A 23,640-nucleotide genomic window follows, 5' to 3' on the forward strand; every position below is an offset into this window, starting at 1 on the left:
CGGAAGACAGGATTCAGGGCTAGATGGACCATTGGTCTGACCCAGTAGAGCCATTCTTGTGCTTTTATTGTGTAAGAGGAACGATCTTTATTACTTTGCAGCATACCTGCATCATATAGTTTTTGAGACTGATTAAATAAGAACAAAAGAACGGCCATACTGGGTCAGACCAAAGGCCCATCCAGCCCAGTATCCTGTCTGCCGACAGTGACCAATGCCAGGTGTCCCAGAGGGAGTGAACCTAACAGGTAATGATCAAGTGATCTTTCTCCTGCCATCCATCTCCACCCTCTGACAAACAGAGGCTAGGGACACCATTCCTTACTCATCCTGGCTAATAGCCATTAATGGACTTAACCTTCATTAATGTATCTAGCTCTCTTTTAATGCCTACAGCCTATTTCAGTTATTAATTGCAGCAGCTGTTTAATGTTTTGCGTACCACAAAGCAAAAAAATATCCTTTAATTAAAATGATACAATAAATGACGAGTCTGTGTGAATTGTACTGTTATTACTAATTTGTGCCTACTGTGGTAGTGTCAGACATAAGGCAGAAGCCCTCACAATGTAAATTAATCTTGTACCAATTACTATACTTCTAAGGTCCTGAGCGTTGGCCTAAGTTGCCATTGATTTCAGATGGCAGCAGGACAGGTCTAAGCAACACTGAAAATTGCTGCCCTTATCCAGTAGGTCTGAACATAAACAAGTCTACATCATTGCACTAACCTTTGTTCCTAAACTGTCATTTGAAAGAGCTAGAGTTGCCACAGGAACACACAACTAAAAGATATATAGATTTTATGTTAATATAACATCTGCAGTTTAATTTAACTTTACCAAAAAGGGTGTCAGATGGATGAAAGCCAAAGTCTGAAGCAGGTCAATTCCCTGACTGAAGAGTTGGCTACAGAATCTCCTGAGTTCTAATCTGAGTTTTCAGATTGATTTGGACAAGTCACTTACGATTTCTAGGGTGCTGAGCACCCATAACCCCTGATTAATTCAGAAAAACTGAGGATCTCAGCACCTCAGAATTCACCTCTCTGGGTCAGTTCCATCATCTATAGAAGTGGGGATAGTAATATTTTGCTACTTCAAAAGGTGCTTGTGAGGATCAACTATCTAACTTTGCTCAGCACTCTGAAGATGTAAATTATCAATTATTACAAGCACTCACTGACTCTGTGTAACTCAAAACTGCTTTGATTTTATTTCTTTTTATTTCATTGTTAATCAATTATTGACTTAACTGAGATAAGCCTTGTCCTTGAAAACCTTTGTTCATGCAGAATATATTTGCTTGCTGTAGTAATCCCATTGAAATTGATGGGATTTCTTATGTAAAGCTTTGCAAGATCAACATTTAGGGGGAGAAATCAATGCTGATGAGTGGAATTTTTAAAGCTATGTTTAAAATATTGAGTGAAGTACAGTAAATATTATTCCATTTAAGCTGATCACGTGAGCTCCAAAAATGAGTACTTTACCTTTCAGTGGCCGAAGAAGTCAATGGATACTTTAAAAATTTGAGAATAAATTATGCAAGTATTTTCATTTTTAGATTGTATTCAAATAAGACTTACTTTAAACTTTTTTCTGAACTCTTTCTCCTCTTTTTCCATCTTTTTAAGCTTTCGTGTGTCTTTCTCATCTGATTTACCCCTTCCAAGGCTCAGAGATTTCATAATTAATGATGATCTAAAACACCAGATTAGAGACAAAACACAATTAGTAACATGTGATAGGATGTGATACACTTTCAGACACTTCAGTAAACTTGCATTTACACTTCATTTGTCTTTGATCGATTTCCTTTACACCTACTGTGCTAATATGGATAATCATTACACATTAAGAGTTGGATTTTCAAAAGCATAAAAAAGTAGGGATATTTTCTTTTCTATGTTTATTAGGTGTATGTGAGTTCTGACTGTTATTTATCTGCTACCCACACAAAATAAGAAAATGATTCAAAAGATACCTCTCACCTACATACTATAGATTAGATAAATGACACACCATTTTAGAACCCTATGAAGGATGTGGTTTTCTGGGGAACATGTATGCTTGGTGAAACAGGCTGAGTAATCTGGATGACTGTTCCATTGTGGAGCTGCCTCGTTAGTTTTAGCCTCTCACAGAGTAGCAGCCTTAAGCCTATGTGACCACACACAGGGTCGGCTCCAGGCACCAGCGGAGGAAGCACGTGCCTGCAGCGGCACATGCTAAGGGGTGGCATTCCGTCCATTCTTTGGGCGGCACAGTCCGGGGGGGGGGTTTGGGTTGGTTTTTTTTTGCTTCGGCAGTTTGGGTGGCAGTCCGAGCGGCTTTTTGTTTTGTTTTGCAAAAATGGTAGAGCCAGCCCTGACCACACATGGCCTCACTATTCCAGGGAATCTACACCACACAAATATACACAAGGTCCACCTAGAGTGCCATTGTTATTTCCGTGTTTGTGATGCTGTCAGATTGTCTGTGGCAGAGACTGAATTCCTTTGCCACCCTCCATCCCTCCACTTCTGGAAAGCTGAGCTTTGACTCCACCTCCTGTCTTTCTGATCTTTCTAGGGCTAGAAACCACAGAATGTTTCACACAGGTAGGCTGCTGAAATAGCCTGGAAATGGTGGGTCAGGTCCTTCCTTTGTATGTGGATGTTGTTAGTGTTCTGTGTCTTTGTCACCTCCAGACTGGGTTACTGAGGTGCTTTCTATTGGGGCTATACTGAAGACTATGATGAAAAGTCAGCAAGGGCAGAGTAGTTTAGTTTAGTTACTGGTCCTCTCAGCAAGCGGCGTAATACATCTTTGATCCAGGTGTATAATACATCAAAATACATAATATTAGTATAATACATCTCTGCCCTGACTGCCAGTTCATCTCCAGGTACAAAACCAGGTGTTAATATAACGCATACGGTAAGTCTCTAAGTGGCTTGGGTCCTGGATACATTAGGGATGTAACCTTAGAGGCTTTTAAGGCCCGGCTTGATAAAGCCCTGGCTGGGACGATTTAGTTGGGGTTGGTCCTGCTTTGAGCAGGGAGTTGGACTAGATGACCTCCTGAGGTCTCTTCCAACCCTAATATTCTATGATTCTATGATTTCATTCTCTCTTCACATGATACTGGAGCAGCTGAGATCAAACATAGCGCTCAAGGTGTCAGTCCCTAGGTTTAAATAGAAAGACTAACGGCAGGGCATTTACAGCAGGAAGTCCTTGCCTCTGGAATTCATTTATCCCTTTGGGCCAACAGAGCCTGAATTTGTTGAAATTCAGGGCATGTTGCAAAGCCTATTTACTCTAGCAGCCTAATTTCATTATTGTTTTAACTGCAAATGCAGGATTTGAACTTTTAACTTACAGTGCCAACACCCAGGCAATGAAAACTACAGTACCTGGCAACAGCAAACAAGATACACAAGCTGAGTAATGTAACAATTTGCCATAGCAAATACTTTGAAAATGTGTCATAGCATATATAATCTTTTCCCACAAGTATAGCTTTTATTTTCACTTACCCAATTTCTATTGGTGGAGGAGGGAATTCGGATGATTCTACATCATCATAAACATCATTGTCTCCTGCATCTGAAACAGCAGGGTTCAAAACAATGAAAGATTAGTATGCAGTCCTTGGTTAGTGGATACAGTCCCACGCTGTAACAAAATGTATGTTAAAGAGGACAATAAATTGCAGCATGAAGTGTATCCATATATTTTATAGTTAACAAACAGCTTTTCATTGTGGATTGTCTCACCATGCAGGACAAATATACACTAAAATCAGCCAGTATTTTCAGAATAAAACTATTAATAATAAACAATGGGTATTCACTGATAGTTTAATCTTTTTAAGATTAAACAAGTTTTAGCACATGTTGGTTAATGCAGTGGCCTTTAATCTTCCATTTAATTACGTCATTTCCCACTGTGCTGTCTCAAAGTATGCATTTTGGGCTTGATTTTCATTCACACGAAGGCCATTTTACACCACTCTGGTAATATAAAGATGCCTTTTACTAGACATGAATCAAATTTATGTTATCTTTTGGACTACTTTATACTTTACACTGTTAGAGCAGTGGGAAGAGGCCATAGCATAAGTGAGAATCAGGCCCCAAAATTATACTTTGAAGCTAGCCCTATACGTTTGCAGAAAGGCATTAGTTGTTGATCAACACATCAAGTCAGTCAGTGCCTAAAAAAAGTGATTACAGGAAATGTAGGCTTAAGTTTTGGTTCTAGGCAGCAGCAACAAGAATCTTAAAAATTTGCTTAATATTCCATAGCTGGGTTGATATTTACCAGTGTTTGTGGCCTTAACAAGAGAGTGCATTATTTAAAAAAAAAACACAAAAAACTGTTCATCACTTCTGTATAATTGCACATTTTTAAAACTATGCATTCAATATTTCTTTCTAACTACAACTGTTTATACTGTATGATAAATGAAATAAGACATGCAGAAGAGAAAAATTGTTCTCTTTAACCTCTGAAGATAGGACAAGAAGCAATGGGCTTAAATTGCAGCAAGGGCGGTTTAGGTTGGACATTACAAAAAACACAGGAATAAATTGCCTAGGGAGATTGCAGAATCTGCATCATTGGAGAATTTTAAGAGCAGGTTAGACAAACACCTGTCAGGGATGGTCTAGGTAATACTGCCTTGAGTGCAGGGGACTGGACTAAATGACCTCTCGAGGTCCCTTCCAGTCCTACACTTCAATGATTCTATGATTCATAAGCAAAAAATCATGACACTGTATTAAAGGTGCACTGCCTTTTACAGACTCAACATTACATTTGTAGGTGAGCTGAGGTATTTCAAAATTTAATCAATGGGAAATCCTGATTCTTATTTTTGATAATTTTTTTCCTCTGAATAGCATAATTCAGAACAATATATGCAGCAGTGTTGGTGTTAACTACATGATGCTGCAAGAATTAATATAAAAATAAAACAGTGAAAAACATTGGGTTATTGCTTACCTTTCCCAAACATCTTTATTGGAGGATTCATGCTGAAAAAAAATGCAATCTTCATTAAATAATTATAATCAAATGAACAGACTTTCTCCTAATTTAAACCCCTGATAGCCAATTCACAACACTGGACCTGCACATTACCTATTGTTAAATTTGTGCCACTCCACCAACACTAGCAATGATCATGTGGTTTTTACCAGTATAACAGGTAAACATGCTCAGAACTGGTGTTCAGAACTGGTCTACTCTATTTCTACTCTATTTCTCCAGCACTGGTAACATTGGAGGAGATGCACCAGTTTTATGACAACTGTGGGAGATAACCCAGAAACTGTCATTGTTGACAAAGCCAATGGGAGCAGGATTGGACCAAATAAAAGGGTTCTGCTGTGATTTTTTTTAATGTTTCTCCATATTTCATAGTCTTCTTTTAGACAGAGAGCATGTGATTTGTGGCTTCATTGAGTATTTGGAATCAGAAATTATGGAGAACTGGAGAGGTTTTTTTTTAATAGGAGGAGGATCCGATAAGAGGAGGAGACCATCTTTGCCATTCTTCTGTTTTGCATATTATCCATATTTTGGGCTCATAGGGCCAGATTCACCAGTATACAGCAGCTGGTCAGTGCCATGCTGGTGATGCAAATAAAAGTATCTTCTGCTGAGTTTATAATAAAGTTGTATCACCAGAAAGGCACAAAGTAGCTGGGATGTTCTGATGAATAAAGCCCTCTGTTTTTCACAGCAAAAATAATATTTTAATTTAGTGATTGAATATGGGTAAATAAAAACATTTTGTTAACACAGAATGCTTATATTATACAACTGAAAATATGTTCTCTAGACAGTTCTAAGACAATCTTATAGGATGATTTCATGTTATAGGCTTGCATAAATCAATTAGTAAGCATTTTGGACCCAGTTCAGCAGACCATCCCTATTTCAAAGGACTTAAGCACATGCTTCACTTTAAGCACATGCTGAAGTCCCATTGAAATCAATGTTTTACTGAATAGAGAAGAATTAAAGAATGCGTGTATATGCTGTGCTGGATTGGGACATCTATTCTCTTTGAATCTGAAGTCAAATGTATGCGCTTCATACATTCCGTCATCAATAAAGATAGCATAGCATGGGAAAGGACATACTGCAGTAGGTAATGGAGAGCAATATTATTTCAAAATCTGTTTATATGTGTGCAGTTTGATTCGTGACTGATTAAGTTGCTATGAGAACATGTTAGTAGCACATGATCAACACTATGTTAGCATTAGTTGTAGTGCACTATGTTTTCATGGCAGACTCTTACGAGGAACCTCCATTATCTTCTGCCTCATTGACTTTGGTTGTTTTCTCTCGTACACTTTTCTTTTTGTCATCTTTTCCCTTTAACATCTTCAAAAGTCCCCAAGACCGGGAGTCATTCTTATCTTCATCCTGTGATATAGACCTTTGGAGTATGCATGCAGTTATCACAATGCAGAATGGGACATTCTCTCTCAAAAAGGCCATTTTCAGCTCTTGGTTGATGCACGTAATTCTCGTTAGTGAGAACTAGGGGCATGCCATGAAGTGAGAATAGACACCTATTAACTTATTTTCTAAAATGTTAGTACTTAATAAATATAGAATTAAAAATGCTATTAGAACAACAGCCATACAAAAACCAGTGGCTAACTAAGGCCCGGATCCTGGAAATACATAACCTCATGCCTAACTCTTGCATAGTCTTATGCAGCTCAATAAGACTAGACATATGAGTATAGTTAGGCATGTGCTGTAAGATCAGGGTCTAAGGCCCCAATCCTGTGACTGGCTCAGTGCAGTTGCAAAGGTCTGCTTGAGAGGTGTTGGTTGCAGACTGAGGCCTATATAGCACAGACACACAAGATCGGACATACTGCAGTGTACTTACAGCAAAGTAGAAAGTGTTAAGTACAACTCTGCATTGCACTGGATGCCTTCCCAACAGTGCAGTGTAATGTGTAGGAGAGGGAAGGTGGAAGGAGTCAGAAAGTATCCCCTGTTTTAGGCATTTATAATGAGTAACATCCTGGACTGGAAGAAAATGATCCAGCTCTTTTAGGTCATTCACATTTAATGTTTGTATGTCATTTAGCAAGCTAGCATCTGTACCTTTCTTCCCTTTCCTCTAAGGATTATTCTGTCCAGTTGGGTTTTGGATGCAGCTTCTTTTGCTGCCTTTATTAATCCATTCCACACATTAATTATCCTATTGTTTAAAAAAAATCTTTCCAGAAGTACCATAGAGTTCAGTTCTTATCTTCAGTTCATGCCTTCTTGTTTTTTAATCTGTTCACTGCTGGAATACTTTGGTGGCATTCAAGCTCTGTGTGTCTTTTTGAAGTCAGTGGAACCATTCATGTTTACACCAACTGAAGAGCTAGCCAAATACTTGTTAATTATTATCCCAAATTTAAAATGTTAAAATAAAAAGCTATGGGACTGAGTTCAAATGGGTAACAATCATAAATGATATAAACACTTACCTAGCATTAACATCTTCGTCATCAATTCCATCATAAATTTCTTCATCGGGGACAGGAGGTGGGAACATCACTTTAATAGATCGAAAAGTGAAATAATCCATGAATACTCCGATTCTGTTACAGTGGTATATTAACCAGTGGTTTGCTATAGGCTGCTACTTCTCTAAGGCACTTGCAATGTTAAATGTACTGGGCTAGGTTCTCAGCTGGTGTAAATTAGCAGAGTTCCTTTTGTCAATGAAGTGCTTCTGATTTATATCAACTTGAGACTGGCCCGTAGTATGTAAATAAAATAATGCCAATAATAATAAGTTGAACATTGAAAACAGTGCGGGGGGATGACAGTTTTCATTCTTGACAAGTACCCTCAACTAAGCTGAGAGGATGATGATCAGAGTCTAAGCCTATAAAATATGACTGGAACCAGACTTCCCCCTTAGCTCTGCAAGTGAACCATAATTTTGACTGCCAGTATACCTAGCTATTTCAGTGTTTGGTTTCTTTTGAGCAGAAACTCTCAGTCATACTGAAATTTTGCCATTTTACATGATGTTTTGATAGTGTAGACTAGTGTCTGCAATCATCCTCAATCTCATAGAATCATAGAATATTAGGGTTGAAAGAGACCTCAGGAGGTCATCTAGTCCAATCCCCTGCTCAACAGGACCAACACCAACTAAATCATCCCAGCCAAGGCTTTGTCAAGCTGGGCCTTATAAACCTCTAAGGATGGAGATTCTACCACCTCCCTAGGTCACCCATTCCAGTGCTTCACCACCCTCCTAGTGAAATAGTGTTTCCTAAATCCAACCTAGACCTCCCCCACTGCAACTTGAGACCATTGCTTCTTGTTCTATCATCTGCCACCACTGAGAACAGCCTAGTTCCATCCTCTTTGGAACCCCCTTCAGGTAGTTGAAGGCTGCTATCAAATCCCACCTCACTCTTCTGCAGACTAAATAACCTCAGTTCCCTCAGCCTCTCCTCGTAAGTCATGTGCCCCAGCCTCCTAATAATTTTCGTTGCCCTCCACTGGACTCTCTCCAATTTGTCCACATCCCTTCTGTAGTGGGGGGACCAAAACTAGATGCAATACTCCAGGTGTGGCCTCACCAGTGCCGAATAGAGGGGAATAATCACTTCCCTCGATCTGCTGGCAATGCTTCTATTAATACAGCCCAATATGCCATTGGCCTTCTTGGCAACAAGGGCACACTGCTGACTCATATCCAGCTTCTGGTCCTCTGTAATCCCCAGGTCCTTTTCTGCAGAACTGCTGCTTAGCTAGTTGGTCCCCAGCCTGTAGCGGTGCATGGGATTCTTCCTTCCTAAGTGCAGGACTCTGCACTTGTCCTTGTTGAACCTCATCAGATTTCTTTTGGCCCAATCCTCCAATTTGGTCACTCTGGACCCTATCCCTACCCTCTAGCATATCTACCTCTCCCCCCAGCTTAGTGTCATCTGCGAACTTGCTGAGGGTGCAATTAATCCCATCACCCAGATCATTAATAAAGATGTTGAACAAAACAGGCCCCAGGACCGTGATCATGATCATACTTCAGATTCACTGTATCCAGAGTTGAAACTTCTGATTCATCCAAGTTTCCACAGGTGAAAGGCAACTGCATTAAACCATTGCACCTCATAGTTTACCACTTGCTAAATAATATTTGCATACTTGTGGGTAATTACCCCATTATCTGGAAACCACAAAGGTCTGCATCTGTAGGTAAGCACTAAATAAAACACACACACACAAAAATAGATGTAACAAAAATAAAACTCACCTCCAGTTCCACTTCTACCACCACTTTGGCTGGAAGAACAAAAGTTAAAGAACTTTTCATTCATTGTAAAAAGAAAACAACAAACACTCACACTTTTTCTTGACATATGCTCTAAATATAGTATACTTTAATACACATGGATCCATCCAAATACTACAACCAAATCCTACATCTAGATGCTCAGATGGGCACTCAGGAAAGTAAATGTCCACGTTGAGTGCCTAAATACTGACCTTCTAAATGCTCCAATGTACCAATTCTTTCTCTTTCTCTGTCTTTCTTCACCACACTCATCACTATGATATATGAGTGCCCATTAGGCACCCAAAATCAGAAATTGGTTTCTCTCTCACTGATGCGCAAGGGAGCTCCTCATCCCATTCACGAATGAATAGGCTCTTATATGAAGAGAGATGAACCCTAAATGATTTGAATGTGTCAAATATTTTCTGTTAACCTAGTATTTTACTCCAAAAATTGCTGTCCCTACCCCCTTCCTCTGGAATAGTTCATCCCAAAGAAAGAGGCACCCAAGATTATTATAAAGTAGCATTCCAGAAGAAATATGGGACAATTATCTATAGCCCTGTGTTTAATGTAAAAACAAATGGGGACTCGATCTCGGGAAAAAAGTTAGGACCCAAATTCTCTGTGTCTATAAACTAGTACAGATTCACTAAAGACAATAGAGCTGTGCCAATTTACTTGAGCAGAAAATTTGCTCCTTGTTCTTTAAAACATTGTTAGCAATTTCCAACAAAGCAACATTTTAATTTGATTTCAGAAAGAAGTGCTACTATTTATTTATATTTGTAGGTATTTCTATGGCACTCATCACTATATTTAATGGTAGATGTACTTTATGTTCCTGTTGACATCAGTGAGACTATTAATGGACTAATGTATTTCTTATTGTAAGTAAGGGTGGCATAACCTGACCGAAAACTTTAGTCCAATGTATATATAGATAAGATTCCATCCCCGATCATGCCATTTTCATAAGACATAAAGGTAAATAAATAAAATTATGACAATACGCCTTAACTAGGTCTGATTAAGTGATGCCTTAATTTTCTAAATTTCATGTTCCTAGAGTATTCCAAGTGCTATATAAATTGGTATGAGCCCATTTTTCTAACTGTGATTCAATGCAATCAATAGCAGGGTTATAGCAACTTAAACATTCCTACTTTCAAATCAAAACCATACATAATTTTTTTTCTTTAAAATGCCTCATGCCATCAAATTTCAGTATATCATGAACTTCAGCAGTCTTAGGCTTTTATTAAACATTGGAGTCATTACCAATGACACATTACCAGTTACAATAAGTTTTCGTCAACGAGTTTTTTATTATGCGGATCTTATGTTGGTCTCAAAACATATTGGTGCATGTGTCAGATATTTTGATATATGCAGGATAATTCAAGCTCATGAACTGAATACAAGGCTATAAATCACTAGAGATGATAAAAATGCCAGAATATAGCTTGAAGGGCTTAATGAATTACAGGACTCTAAAAGCAAGTTCCAGCCCTTTATTCACTGTACAGCCTTTTACTGTTATTAGTATTACACAAAAGTATAAGGGATCATACTTAAACCCACATATATAGTCTACTATTTTCTGAATAATCCAGTTTAATAAATAAATATGCAACCATCCTGATTGGCTGTTGCAAACATAGCACATCTAAATTCCTTGAATTGAAATGAATGATTGTAATGTCCATCATGAAAAGGAGAGGTCTAAAAATATTTTTGCAGTGAGGTACCTAATGTTGGAATTGACTCTGACCTGGACTACTGAGTGTAGCTTGATTCGCTGGTATGGCTAAACTGTGCTTGGCATAATCCAATGTGCAGCAGAGGAAGTTAGCTTTAAGCAACCTCTCTGCTCCCAGCTCCAGGGAAGCACTAGTTGCTCATTTGGTCCCCTCTTAAAATAGGGAGACAATACTATCCTGACAGCAGTTATTTTATGTCCATCTGCCCAGAGCACTCAGGGGATGTTTTGGCAGCTGAGGAAAAGCTGTGTGCAACCGCAACCCAGCCACCCCCCCTTTATTCCAGCCACACCTGTATGTCAAGAAATGGGGAGTATCCTAGATACTAATAGGATGGCTGCATGACACTGGAGGATTCTCCTCCACAAGGGAAATCCTCCACAGCCTGGATATGGCATTTGTTGAGGCTGGGAGGTTAACTATATTAGCCACTGATCCCTCCCAAGGTCTATCCCAGTCATGCCTCCAAACATCTCTCCATATTCATGTAAAGAGACACAGAGGGCCCAAGGGTCATGGGCTGAGGGAATGCATGGGGGTGAGGAGTACACCTGTGCAGCTGCAATGCTTGCTTTGCTTTTAGGGCCTTTTGTACCTGTGGACTAGAAAGGGCAGCATGCGATTTTAAGAGAAGGAGAGAACTGTGTTGTTTGTTCTGTGATCTGTTTTGTGCTTCATCTATGGGAGTCCTGCATTTCATCTCATTGCCTTCTATGGAGTTCTGCTAGTATTTTCTACACTTCCACTATTATCATACTCCATTATGCATAAATGCTTCTAGATGCTGGATTCCTTCTTTCATTCTTACTTCTCTCACTACTTCATTCTTTTTAGGCCAGTTACATTTTTCTTATATGATTAGCTGTTTTTCATTTGCTACAAGAGTCTGTTTTATATTTGCAAAAATTTGAGCGGTGTCATAAATTGTGGTAAATAGAGAACAGCCACTCTGCTCACAGCCTAGCATGCATCTCATTGGGCCAAATCCTGAAGTACTTGTGAAGTCAGTGGAAGTTTTGCCTAAACAAATGCAGTGTAACTACTGAAAAAGAATTTACAGATTTAATCCAGAGTTTGCAGTTCAAAGTCATTTTCTTCTCACAGAGAATGTAATTAGCTAAATGAGATAGGTTTTTGTCTTCTTTCATACATCTCAACTCTTTGCAGAAGATCTGACAGTACGTTTTATGTCACCCAGTATTGTTTTGATTGTATTGACAGTCTGATGTTCTGAACCTAGAGCTGAAATGAATTATGAAATGATTTGGATGCCTGATTAAACAACCAAGATGGCTTCTGAAGCTGAAAATATTGACTAAGACAGGCATATTGAACGGATTGGCTTAGATACTGTAACTTAAAGTTACAGACTGCCTGAAAGGAAGTCCCACAATGCCTCCAACTCATACAGTGGGAATCATTAAACAAGCAGCATTTAATGTGCCATGGTAGTGAACTTCACCATGGAATTTGTAGTATTTCCCATTCTAAGTACAGGAAATATTATGGTAAAACTCAAATGCCTCAGACCAGCATATGCTGGTTTTTTAATTACACTCACTGTAATTTCAGGTATTTTTAAATCTGATGTTTTGTGTCAGCAAGAATATATTCTTCTTCAAGTTAAAAAATGCTTTGTTCCTGTGTTGTAGTTTTCCTCATTTGGGTTGGTTGGGTTAATCTATCAAATTAGATTAAATCAACTTCTTTGAGTGGATTCACACGTACCTGCTGATACTGTCCTGCTCTCCAACATCATCATAAACTTCTTGGTCATTGTCTACACGTCTCAGGGAAGCACTCAGGGAAGGTCTTTGTTTTCTTTTTAAAGAATCATAGTCAATCTCCACCACGGTTGTTTTAATGTATCCATCTAAAACAATGAAAACTTATGATCAAGCAGCAACAATTTTCATTTTAAAACTCAACAGCTAAGGAAGGACTTTAATAGAAGGCTGAGAACTCAAATGATTCCAGTTGTATTGTGTGGCTGAATAACTCTATAGAAATTTCTGAATCTAAGCATGTTGGGCCTTAATTTCCTCCACTTACACTGTGCAGATCAGGTGTAACTTCATTGAATTCAATGGATTTAGACACACTTGGGTCATAGGAGAATCAGGCCCCTTGTCTTGGAAACATAGCCCCCATTATAAAGATGAGTTAACACTACATAATCACTACAGTGATATCCACTAGAGACAATGGGTCGGATGCTCAACTGTAGCAGAGGAGTGTGCAGTGCAGCTGGTGGGGAGAGGGGCAAGTGGCAAAGTTGCTTTAAGACACCTTTTCTCAGTTAATCCTGGGGTTACTGTGCAAATGGCCAGTCCTCCAGCCTAACTTAAAGCAGTCTATGGTCCAAACAAGCTGCTAGATAGAGCACTAAGATGCAGGGACATTATAGCCACACTCCTTATGCTGTGAGCTCATAGAGAAGTACATAGAAGTCACTATGCCGGCCCTTTACCACTGCAGATTCAGCCTACATGGGGGTGATCCTCTTGCTACCTGGGTATCATGGCTGGAGGAGCAGTACAAAGCATCTGAGGATTGGAACCTCCACCTTTATCACTTGCACTTGACTTTACTGTGTAGATGTCCCTGGCAAATTTCTATAATAATAAGATGGATTTAAACACTGTATCTGCTAAGCGATAAAATGATAGGCATGCTGACCACACCGACTGTATTTGACAATAAGCATGAATATGTTCTTTCAAAACTGAGAAAAACACATAGGAATGAGCCCTGAAAACCCTTCCTCCTCTCCTGCTGCAGCAGCCCAAATTTCTGATGCATTTTCCCTCTAACCTACATCTGAATTCCACATGAAAATTAAATAACTGGAGGGAGGGGGAATGATGGAAACTTGGAAAGTAAATCACAAACAAAGTCATTGTTGCTTATTTCAAGTGAATAATTATAAATACTGTTTTTATACCATTTGATACTCTCATTCCCTTTTCAAGCCCTCCCCTCTCTTATCAGTTTGTACGCTTTTAAGTAGGCAGATAAGATTCAGGTTGAAACATTGATGAACTAGGCTGAGTCGTACCTTTAACCTTCACCCATGGGAAGGCTGGTACAACTTCTGCTTTTGCTGAAATAAAATCAGTTTATGACAAGCCAAAATAAGTGAAACTAATTGGCTTGTGACAACTCCCCTACAGAGATTTTTTTCTGTGTGTATAAAACCTCCCAAACAGAACATATTTTTAAAAATGAGAGGTTCTTTTCAAGTATAAATTAGCATGCCCATTCTCATAAAGCACTTATGCCCTGATCCAGCAAAGCATTTAAACGTGCGAGTAGTCCCACAAAAGTCAATGGGACTACTAATGTCCTTGAAGTTAAGCCTGTGTTTAAATGCTTTGCTGGCTCAAGACCCTAATGCCCATGTCTCTGTAAATTAGAGACCAGATCCTCAGTTGGCGTAAATGAGCATAGTTCCACTTATTTCACTGATTTACACCAGCTGATGATCTGGCCCTAGCTGCATATGTGTGTGTGGGGCTGGGGCTGGGGCTAAGGGTAGGGATGGGAAAAAGAAAAGATTAGATTTTAGATTTCAAAAACAACTTGTGATTTTAGGAATCAATATTCAGATAAAAAGTTGGAATGTTCCCATTTTTTCTTGAGACTGGTAGGAAGTTCTAAAGGCTACTTCTCTTCTTACTTACACTCCTCTTACTTACACCAGTCTTATATCTGTGTAACTCCAGTGACTGTAAATGAGGGGAAATTTGGGCCCTTTAGTCTTTTGAATGCAACATTTTATCTAATCTAAGCTCTCTCTTTTTTTGACTGCTCTTAAAATACTTCCGCAGAGTCAAGCTCCAGCGCTGATCTAAGGCAGACGCACTGAGCCACGTCCTCAGTGGGTGTAAACTGGTGTCGCTCCAGTGAGGATCTGGCCCATTGTCCTTAACTGATCCTAGAACCTCTACGTTTGACACTCTATTGTACATAAGTTTACGGTACGAGCTGTACCCCACGTCAGAAAAGCACAGCAGGATGAGCTTTGGCAGTTTATGTTATATGTCCTTGCCCATGTTGGCTGGGGACCCAGCCTAGCTAATATTACTCTCCCATGTAATGCTGTGTGTACTCAGGCAGGCAGTGTTTGACAGGGCAAACATTCAGGGGTAAAGTGGAGAATCAGAACGTACAATATCCTTTTGTTGTCCTGCCCAGCCACTTTCCTTCAGGGTTGTCTGTAATACGGATGATTTCAATATTATCACCCTGTTTCACAGTCAGCTCATTCTTCCCTCCCTTGTAGTCCATGCAAGCTTGTGCCTGATGAAGGACTTGAATGGGTCCGGATAACTGCACAGAAAAAGCAATAAGAGAAGTCACACACACATACAAACATGCAGAGGATGTGCTGATTGCTTTGACGAAAAATCAAACGAAATACAAAACCATAATAATTTGTTTTCAGTACCACCCACATGAGCGAGGCACTTTGTGAACAAACACAAAGGCACAGGCCCTGCTCCGAACAGCTTACACGTTAAAGACAAACTAAAAAGCAAAGGGTGGAGGGGAGGGGTACAGCATATAATTAAAGCAGTTGAGGTACTAATTGGCCACATCTTGGTAATACAATGTATTAATAACATAGGGCTAGATTATATAATCCTTGTTCACATAGGTGAACATTTATTTACTCACAGGAGCAGTTCCATGTACTTCAGTAGGACTGTTCATATGAGTAAGTGCTGACCAGCACATAATGATCTTTTTTTCAAGATATGCTATACAGATGAGCCCCAAGTATCCAGAAGCTGGCCACAATCAGCCAGTTTCTTGAATTCAGGAATCATGAAAGAAGTGGTGTGTAGGACAGATTTGATTGTGGATTGGGTAGTGGCCATGTGGAGCAGCGCAGGAAGGGTGTTCTGTGCATTAGGGGCAACAAAAGAGAAGATATCTGTTCAGATGAACACACCAATGTGTTTGTTTGCATGTTTGCATTTATGGATAATAATACATTTTAGCCTCCATGATAGGATGGTCTATAGCCTAAAAACTCTGAGCATGTTAATGCATATACTTCAGCCAAGGATTCGGTGTGAGAAAGGGATTTGGGGCCAGATCCCTGAAAAACACACACGTAGATACATTGCTATTGTGTCCACTATTTACTATCCAAAGTGCCACATCTTCTCAGCCTTTCCACAGTGGTGGGATGCCCTAGACACAAGAATCACTGTGGTTTCTTTGGTTTCTCTGCAGGGACATGGCAGGGGGTTGTGGGCAGGAAACAAGGATGGTGGAGAATGACTAGTGGGTTTGCAGTCTGCATGGGTCCGCTGGTTACAAACTATGTGTAAAGGGCTTTGGGGCACAATGAACTGGGCTCACTAATACACACCATGGGCTTTAGTAGTGGCTCATTCCCAACCTCTGTATTGAGCTAGGAGATTTCATACTTCTGTCCCAAGTGTTGCTCCTCCATGCAAAGGTCATTTACAGGTTCAATCCTGGAAGGTGCTCCAGCCCCAGTTAAGCAAAGCATGTGTTTAACTTTAAGCATGTGAACACTGTGGACCTAATTCTCCTTTTCACTAAGGCCCCTCTATGCTACCTTAGCAGTGTAAAGGGGCTGTAAACTGTAAAGTACAGTTATATATATGTTAAGGCCCTTTTACACTACCAATGGACGTATAGGAGACTTTGTGGAAATGAGAATCAGGCCCTGTAAGCACTGAAATACTTGTGACTTCAATGGGAAATTTCACATGCTTAAATTCAAGTGTGTGTTTAAGTTCTTTCGGTGCCAGCTGGATCGAGGATCGAGCCCTTCCTGAGGCTTAGTCCAGGGGACAAACAAACAAGCTGGTATCACCATGCAGCTTTGCAGCCAAATTATGTCCTTGCACTGTAATGTATGTTTTAAACCATACAAGGCTAAATAATGCCTGATGCACTTCTCTGTGTAGCCTGCTAGAAAGGGACCTTACTTTGAACTTCTTTCTGATTTCTTGCTCTTTCTTTTCTTTTTCCCTTTGTTCTTTCTTCTCTTGTTCCAATCTTTTCTTTTCTTCCTTCTCTCTCTTCTTTTCTTGTTCTTTTGATGTGGCTCTGAACAATGAAAACAGATTATTTCACAGGTAAGGGGATGAATGTAGAAGCGAGTGGGCAGAAGTGGGTAGGCCCTCACTAGAGCTTTCTCTTCCAAGATCAGCAAGAGCAGCTTGGAGGAGACTTCTCCTAATAAGAGCATGAAAACACTTTCTGAACCCTATGGTGGTTGGTCCTGCATGGATGAGCTACATATGGGACAGGGTATTTGGAGACCCTTTCCCTACAAGGCATGTGCACAGGATGCAACCATAATTTAGCTGGCTATGCTGGAAAGGCCCAAAGTGACAGTAGCCCCAGAAGGTATGTCTACACTGTAATTAGACACCCGTGGCTGGCCCATGGGGTTTGGGCTAAGGGGCTGGTTAATTGCAGTGTAGACATTCAGGTTCAGGCTGCAGTCCAAGCTTTGGGACTTTCCCACCTCGCAGGGTCCTAGAACTCAGGTTCCAGCCCGAGCCTGAAACTGAACCTGAACGTCTACACCACAATTAAACAGCCCCTTAGCCTGAGCTCCAGGAGCCCATATCAGCTGGCACAGGCCACCCATGGCTTTTTAATTGCAGTGTTTGAGAGATTCCCAAACCTGAGCTGGCTTTTGTAGGTGACAAATCTGAGGAACTGTCACGGATTGAAGTGTCACGAGAGGAGGTTTTGGAATTAATTGATAAACTTAACAGTAACAAGTCACCGGGACCAGATGGCATTCACCCAAGAGTTCTGAAAGAATTCAAATGTGAAGTTGCGGAACTGTTAACTAAGGTTTGTAACCTGTCCTTTAAATCGGCTTCTGTACCCAATGACTGAAAGTTAGCTAATGTAACGCCAATATTTAAAAAGGGCTCTAGAGGTGATCCCGGCAATTATAGACCGGTAAGTCTAACGTCTGTACCGGGCAAATTAGTCGAAACAATAGTTAAGAATAAAAGTGTCCGACACATAAAAAAACATAAACTGTTGAGCAATAGTCAACATGGTTTCTGTAAAGGGAAATCGTGTCTTACTAATCTATTAGAATTCTTTGAAGGGGTCAACAAACATGTGGACAAGGGGGATCCAGTGGACATAGTGTACTTAGATTTCCAGAAAGCCTTTGAGTGGTCCCTCACCAAAGGCTCTTATGTAAATTAAGCTGCCATGGGATAAAAGGGAAGGTCCTTTCATGGGTTGAGAACTGGTTAAAAGACAGGGAACAAAGGGTAGGAATAAATGGTAAATTCTCAGAATGGAGAGGGGTAACTAGTGGTGTTTCCCAAGGGTCAGTCCTCGGACCGATCCTATTCAACTTATTCATAAATGATCTGGAGAAAGGGGTAAACAGTGAGGTGGCAAAGTTTGCGGATGATACTAAACTGCCAAAGATAGTTAAGTCCAAAACAGACTGTGAAGAACTTCAAAAAGATCTCACAAAACTAAGTGATTGGGCAACAAAATGGCAAATGAAATTTAATGTGGATAAATGTAAAGTAAAGCACATTGGAAAAAATAACCCCAACTATACATACAATATGATGGGGGCTAATTTAGCTACAACAAGTCAGGAAAAAGATCTTGGAGTCATTGTGGATAGTTCTCTGAAAATGTCCACGCAGTGTGCAGAGGCGGTCAAAAAAGCAAACAGGATGTTAGGAATCATTAAAAAGGGGATAGAGAATAAAACTGAGAATATATTATCGCCCTTATATAAATCAATGGTACGCCCTCATCTCGAATACTGCGTACAGATGTGGTCTCCTCATCTCAAAAAAGATATACTGGCACTAGAAAAGGTTCAGAAAAGGGCAACTAAAATGATTAAGGGTTTGGAACGGGTCCCATATGAGGAGAGATTAAAGAGGCTAGGACTCTTCAGCTTGGAAAAGAGGAGACTAAGGGGGGATATGATAGAGGTATATAAAATCATGAGTGATGTGGAGAAAGTGGATAAGGAAAAGTTATTTACTTATTCCCATAATACAAGAACTAGGGGTCATCAAATGAAATTAATAGGCAGCAGGTTTAAAACAAATAAAAGGAAGTTCTTCTTCATGCAGCACAGTCAACTTGTGGAACTCCTTACCTGAGAAGGTTGTGAAGGCTAGGACTATAACAGAGTTTAAAAGAGAACTGGATAAATTCATGGTGGTTAAGTCCATTAATGGCTATTAGCCAGGACAGGTAAGGAATGGTGTCCCTAGCCTCTGTCTGTCAGAGGATGGAGAAGGATGGCAGGAGAGAGATCACTTGATCATTGCCTGTTAGGTTCACTCCCTCTGGGGCACCTGGCATTGGCCACTGTTGGTAGACAGGATACTGGGCTAGATGGACCTTTGGTCTGACCCGGTATGGCCTTTCTTATGTTCTTATGTTCTTAGTGTAGGACATGTCTGAGAGGCATGGCCCTGTTCCTGCATGCTGGACAGCACCAGCAGGTGAGCCCTGGGGTGGAATAGAGAGGACTGGCTATAGCGTTGGAATGTGTAGCAAGATTTGTTACTTCCCAGCACCATTGTCCCTAATGATGTTCTTCCCCACTGCACAGCAATGAGTCTCACAGGTATAATGTAGCCCCCGTTTTTTGTGTGCTTCTGTTGAACTGACTTGAATGGGCCCAGAGGTTGAACTACTGCATTACCCTGCGTACAACTCAAATGCACCTCATTTTGAGAGCCATCACTCATTTCAGTCTCAACATCACCTATGTTCCATGCATACTTTGTGTCCCCTTCACTTTTATTGTTGAAAATCATTTTGCCTTAGAAATAAAGAATCATAAAACTACCCAAAAGACAAGCCTTCCACAGTGCTTTAGCTTTCCTGCATGAGATATTTTTGTGTGTCCCTCATTTTGGGTCTCTGTCACAGGTTGCTTCCCACATGTGGGCCTTAGGAAGTTGTGAGGTAGGCTGCTGGTCCCTTCTGATGAGGGGCACTGCAGCAGTTCAGTGGGAGGGAAGCTTGCATTTCTGCTGTCTGTACTGTCCCTGCTCTGTGGACACACAGTGGGTTTCAGATCCGTGGAGATGTCAATCCAACAGTTTCATGAGCTCTATTAAAATTCACTTTGATAACAACAACATTAATACAATAATTCAACTAGCATTGGGGTGGTGGTGTTATATTTTGTTCCCATTTCAGGCAGTAACTCTGTGCAGCAGCTCAGCCATGTTCCAAAGAGCTGAAGAGCACACTCTTACTACCCAATTCAAAATAGTCACAGGACTTCATTTGAGGAAGCATCTCTACCCGCATGCTACATCTAGTTCTAGGAGGGAACTAATATGTAATATGTAAACTGATATGCTTTCTTTAGGGAAGATGATTAAGGTGGATGGAGCCCAAGATTGCAGTGCAGTCAAGCTTCTGGGCCAGATGAAGTATATTTCCTAGCATATTTCGTAGTGATCTGTTTCTTCATTCAGTAACAAAGACACAACGGATTATAGCTGTATAAGTTAGATTTGATACCTGATGTCATTGATATCTTCATACGTCTCACCATCACTCTCTTGACCCTATACGAAAAATTAATCATGATTCAGTCTCCAATGGCCCAAATACACTGGAGTTCAATTTTATAGCTAGATACAAACAGACATACATTAAAGCAGAAAAATAATTAATTGAAAATGCATTTAATCTTTCCATGCCCAAATTACTAAATTCAGGGGTGGCCAACCTGTGGCTCCAGAGCCACATGCGGCTCTTCAGAAGTTAATATGCGGCTTCCTGTATAGGCATAGACTCCGGTTCTGGAGCTACAGGGACCAGAGTTAAAAACTAATTATGGGAGATGATGCATTGAGGGGGGCAAATCTATTGAAGGTATTGGAATAGGGCTCAGATTAGAGTTCTGTTCCTGACTCTGCCAGAGACTTATTGTGTAACCTTGGGCAAGCCACTGAGGCCCTGATTCAGTGAGGTACTTAATTACATGCCTAATTTTAAGCACATGAGTAGTCCCACTGAAATCAACAGGGATACTCACGTGCTTAAAATTAGGCACGTGATTGAGTACCTTGATGAAATAGGCCTATATTTCTGGAAAATTTCAGTGAAACTGAAATGTCAGTGGAAAGTGGAAATGGAAGATTTTGTGAACTTTTTGGCTTCTGGCCAGCTTTATAATTAGTCCCACTTTTGTTCTGGATTCGGCTACTTTCATTGTTGCCCTCTACAGTTCTCCAATTTATCAGCAATATACTGGATCTATTCTGCAACAAACTGGCTTTTCTAATGCAGTCATGTATTGGAAAGAATATGTTTTCAGTGTGTTATAAAGGATAATACTTACCCCATCTGTATTTCCATGACCTGAATGACCAAAAATAAAAATAAACAGACTATTATTTTCTTTTGTAGAGAAAGTGCCTCATGCTGGTGCTAACTATATGGACAAATACACAGCTGTACCTTAACTAGTGCCAAATATAGATTTATAATGAATCTTATCTGTTTTAATGAGGATAAGAATGGAAACTAATTGGGATGAACTAAGCTTCCTACAGTGGTACTTTCTAAACTTCTAGCAGTATCTGATTTAAGGACTTTCTCTTCATCTGCCATAGTGTGCATTGTATCACATACACCCCAAACCAGAATGTTCACTTTAAAGCTTCCTCAGAGACAACAGTGTCCTTGCCTATCATTTCAGTTTACAAAAATCCAACCACTTACAAGCAAGGAAGTGAATAGATAAGAACGAAAAATTGTACACTGGTCACATAGGGCTAGTGCACCACCAGCCCTCCACCGCCATGGCAGGGAGTACGGAAGCATAAGGGCTGTATTCTCCTGTGCATGCTCGCTATACTATGTCCTGCAGTGTAGGAAAAGAAGGCTAGGCAGAGCTGCTGATTTTCCCAGGTTGTGCAAGTGGGTAGCAGGCTTCATCTCCACCCCACTACATGCTGTGCTGGCCAGAATATTGAGTAAGGTACACTGCGGCTGGTATAGCCCTGGCACAGTTTACTTTCTTCCTAGGGGAGACCAGGAGAGAGAGTCATAATCTGCTTCTTGGGCTACTCCTGTACAATACAACTATGTGCTGGCCCTTGCTCAGGGCAGATGGCAAAGTGACGCTCATACCTAACAAGCAAATTACTTGTATCCAGTATAAAAGCAATGCATTTTCGTGAGAACACAACAACTAACTCTGAAAAAAGAGTATTCATTCCAGATCAGCGTTGAAAGTTATTAGGCTCAGCAAATCTTCCAAGCCAAAGTTACGCAGGTGCTAAAACAAGACTTTCTAAGAGAAAGTGCCTGCCATGTTGATTGTGGAGTGGTTAATGCTGTTATAGAATGTACACCACTCCAAAATATGACTTGCAGTTCAATAACACCATAAATATTTATGCCAGTCACTTATATTATAAATACAACTTAATTCTTAAATGGTTGCTATTAGTTAAAATGTATTCTTACCGTCTGAACCAAATTCAACATCATCGTAACTTTGTTCATTGTCTGGACTTCTGTGAATATGAAAAGAAAATGTGAAATCTGAGAAGATAGTTCCTATAATTACACCTTCGTTTAGCTTTGTTCTGCTGCACGTGCCAAGTATTTGGGACATTGACTGGATAATCTGTTCACTTTCAGCCCTAAACAATACAGAGTTTAAATCTGTGTTTAAGTACAGTTGAGATTCCCATAATGGATTAAGTGTGACTCTGGTTTTTAGACGGTGGCATCTCGACTCTGAACATAAAAACAGAAAATAAATGAGCCAAAGGCACTCATATACAAGTGTGGTATAAACACAGTAATTTGGCAGACCGACAGACAGACAGAATAGTCAGAAAGCTGTTTGGGGGTTTGGAACACTAATAATCTCTGCAGATGCATAAGCATAGCAACATATATTTGCATGTTATATAGGTCCTTGCAGGCAAAGAGAAGAAGCTTGAATCTTAAGCAGACAGGATGGAGAACGTACAGGAATGCTTTTTATAGAGGCTGTGGGACCTGCTGTGGTTTAGCTGCTCTCTGGCCACTAGATGGAGCACTTAATGTAGTTCATACTCAGTAATATATTTGTTTGGGCTCACGAGAATTTTCTATCTGAAAATGTTTCTCAAGTTCAAGAACAGCAGCGTCTTTAGACTGTGTGCTTTCACATCATCAGTAGCAACATACAGTGTGCTGTGTGGTAAGACAGAAACCTCTTATGTCTGATAGATGCTCTATGTGTGCAATAAGTTGTTTACCGCAAAATTGCTTATTCTGAATACTGAACTTGCTTCCATTTTCCTTTTCACTTTAGAAACATATGCCTTTAACCCTTTGGTTGCCAGCAGGTCCCAACTTGGCAAGCCAAATTTGAGAAGAGCATGAAAATAGCACCACAATGGGTAATAGAGGCTCCGAAATTTAAAACTTCGAGCCAAGTTCCTCTCTCACGTGTGCAGTCTCACTGACTCTCCCCAGCCCTTTTGCGTGGTATGCACTGACTGGTGGCCATTGACTTCTCTGTCTCTTCCCTCCTCTG

The 23,640-nt window shown here is 40.2% G+C and overlaps 1 protein-coding gene across 7 annotated transcripts in view; it reads right to left on the reverse strand.

Annotated features, from left to right (window-relative positions):
* The window catches only part of FYB1 (FYN binding protein 1), a 122,327-nt gene that overhangs the window by 14,544 nt on the left and 84,143 nt on the right, over positions 1–23,640 (reverse strand). For 5 of the 7 annotated variants that reach the window (XM_008168697.4, XM_065598876.1, XM_065598877.1 and 2 more), the window contains exons 4-15: positions 22,575–22,624; positions 21,442–21,461; positions 20,616–20,662; positions 17,048–17,168; positions 15,248–15,407; positions 12,804–12,948; positions 9,289–9,317; positions 7,502–7,571; positions 6,301–6,441; positions 4,995–5,026; positions 3,524–3,593; positions 1,589–1,703 (exon numbers count right to left, since the gene is read on the reverse strand). In XM_008168697.4, coding sequence (XP_008166919.1) covers positions 1,589–1,703; positions 3,524–3,593; positions 4,995–5,026; positions 6,301–6,441; positions 7,502–7,571; positions 9,289–9,317; positions 12,804–12,948; positions 15,248–15,407; positions 17,048–17,168; positions 20,616–20,662; positions 21,442–21,461; positions 22,575–22,624 — 1,000 coding nt within the window. The remainder of the gene's footprint in view (positions 1–1,588; positions 1,704–3,523; positions 3,594–4,994; positions 5,027–6,300; positions 6,442–7,501; positions 7,572–9,288; positions 9,318–12,803; positions 12,949–15,247; positions 15,408–17,047; positions 17,169–20,615; positions 20,663–21,441; positions 21,462–22,574; positions 22,625–23,640) is intronic. The other 2 variants (XM_065598878.1, XM_008168699.4) reach the window with 1 other exon arrangement.

This window comes from Chrysemys picta, chromosome 6, assembly GCF_011386835.1.
Source record: "Chrysemys picta bellii isolate R12L10 chromosome 6, ASM1138683v2, whole genome shotgun sequence".
NCBI classification, from domain to species: Eukaryota; Metazoa; Chordata; order Testudines; family Emydidae; genus Chrysemys; species Chrysemys picta.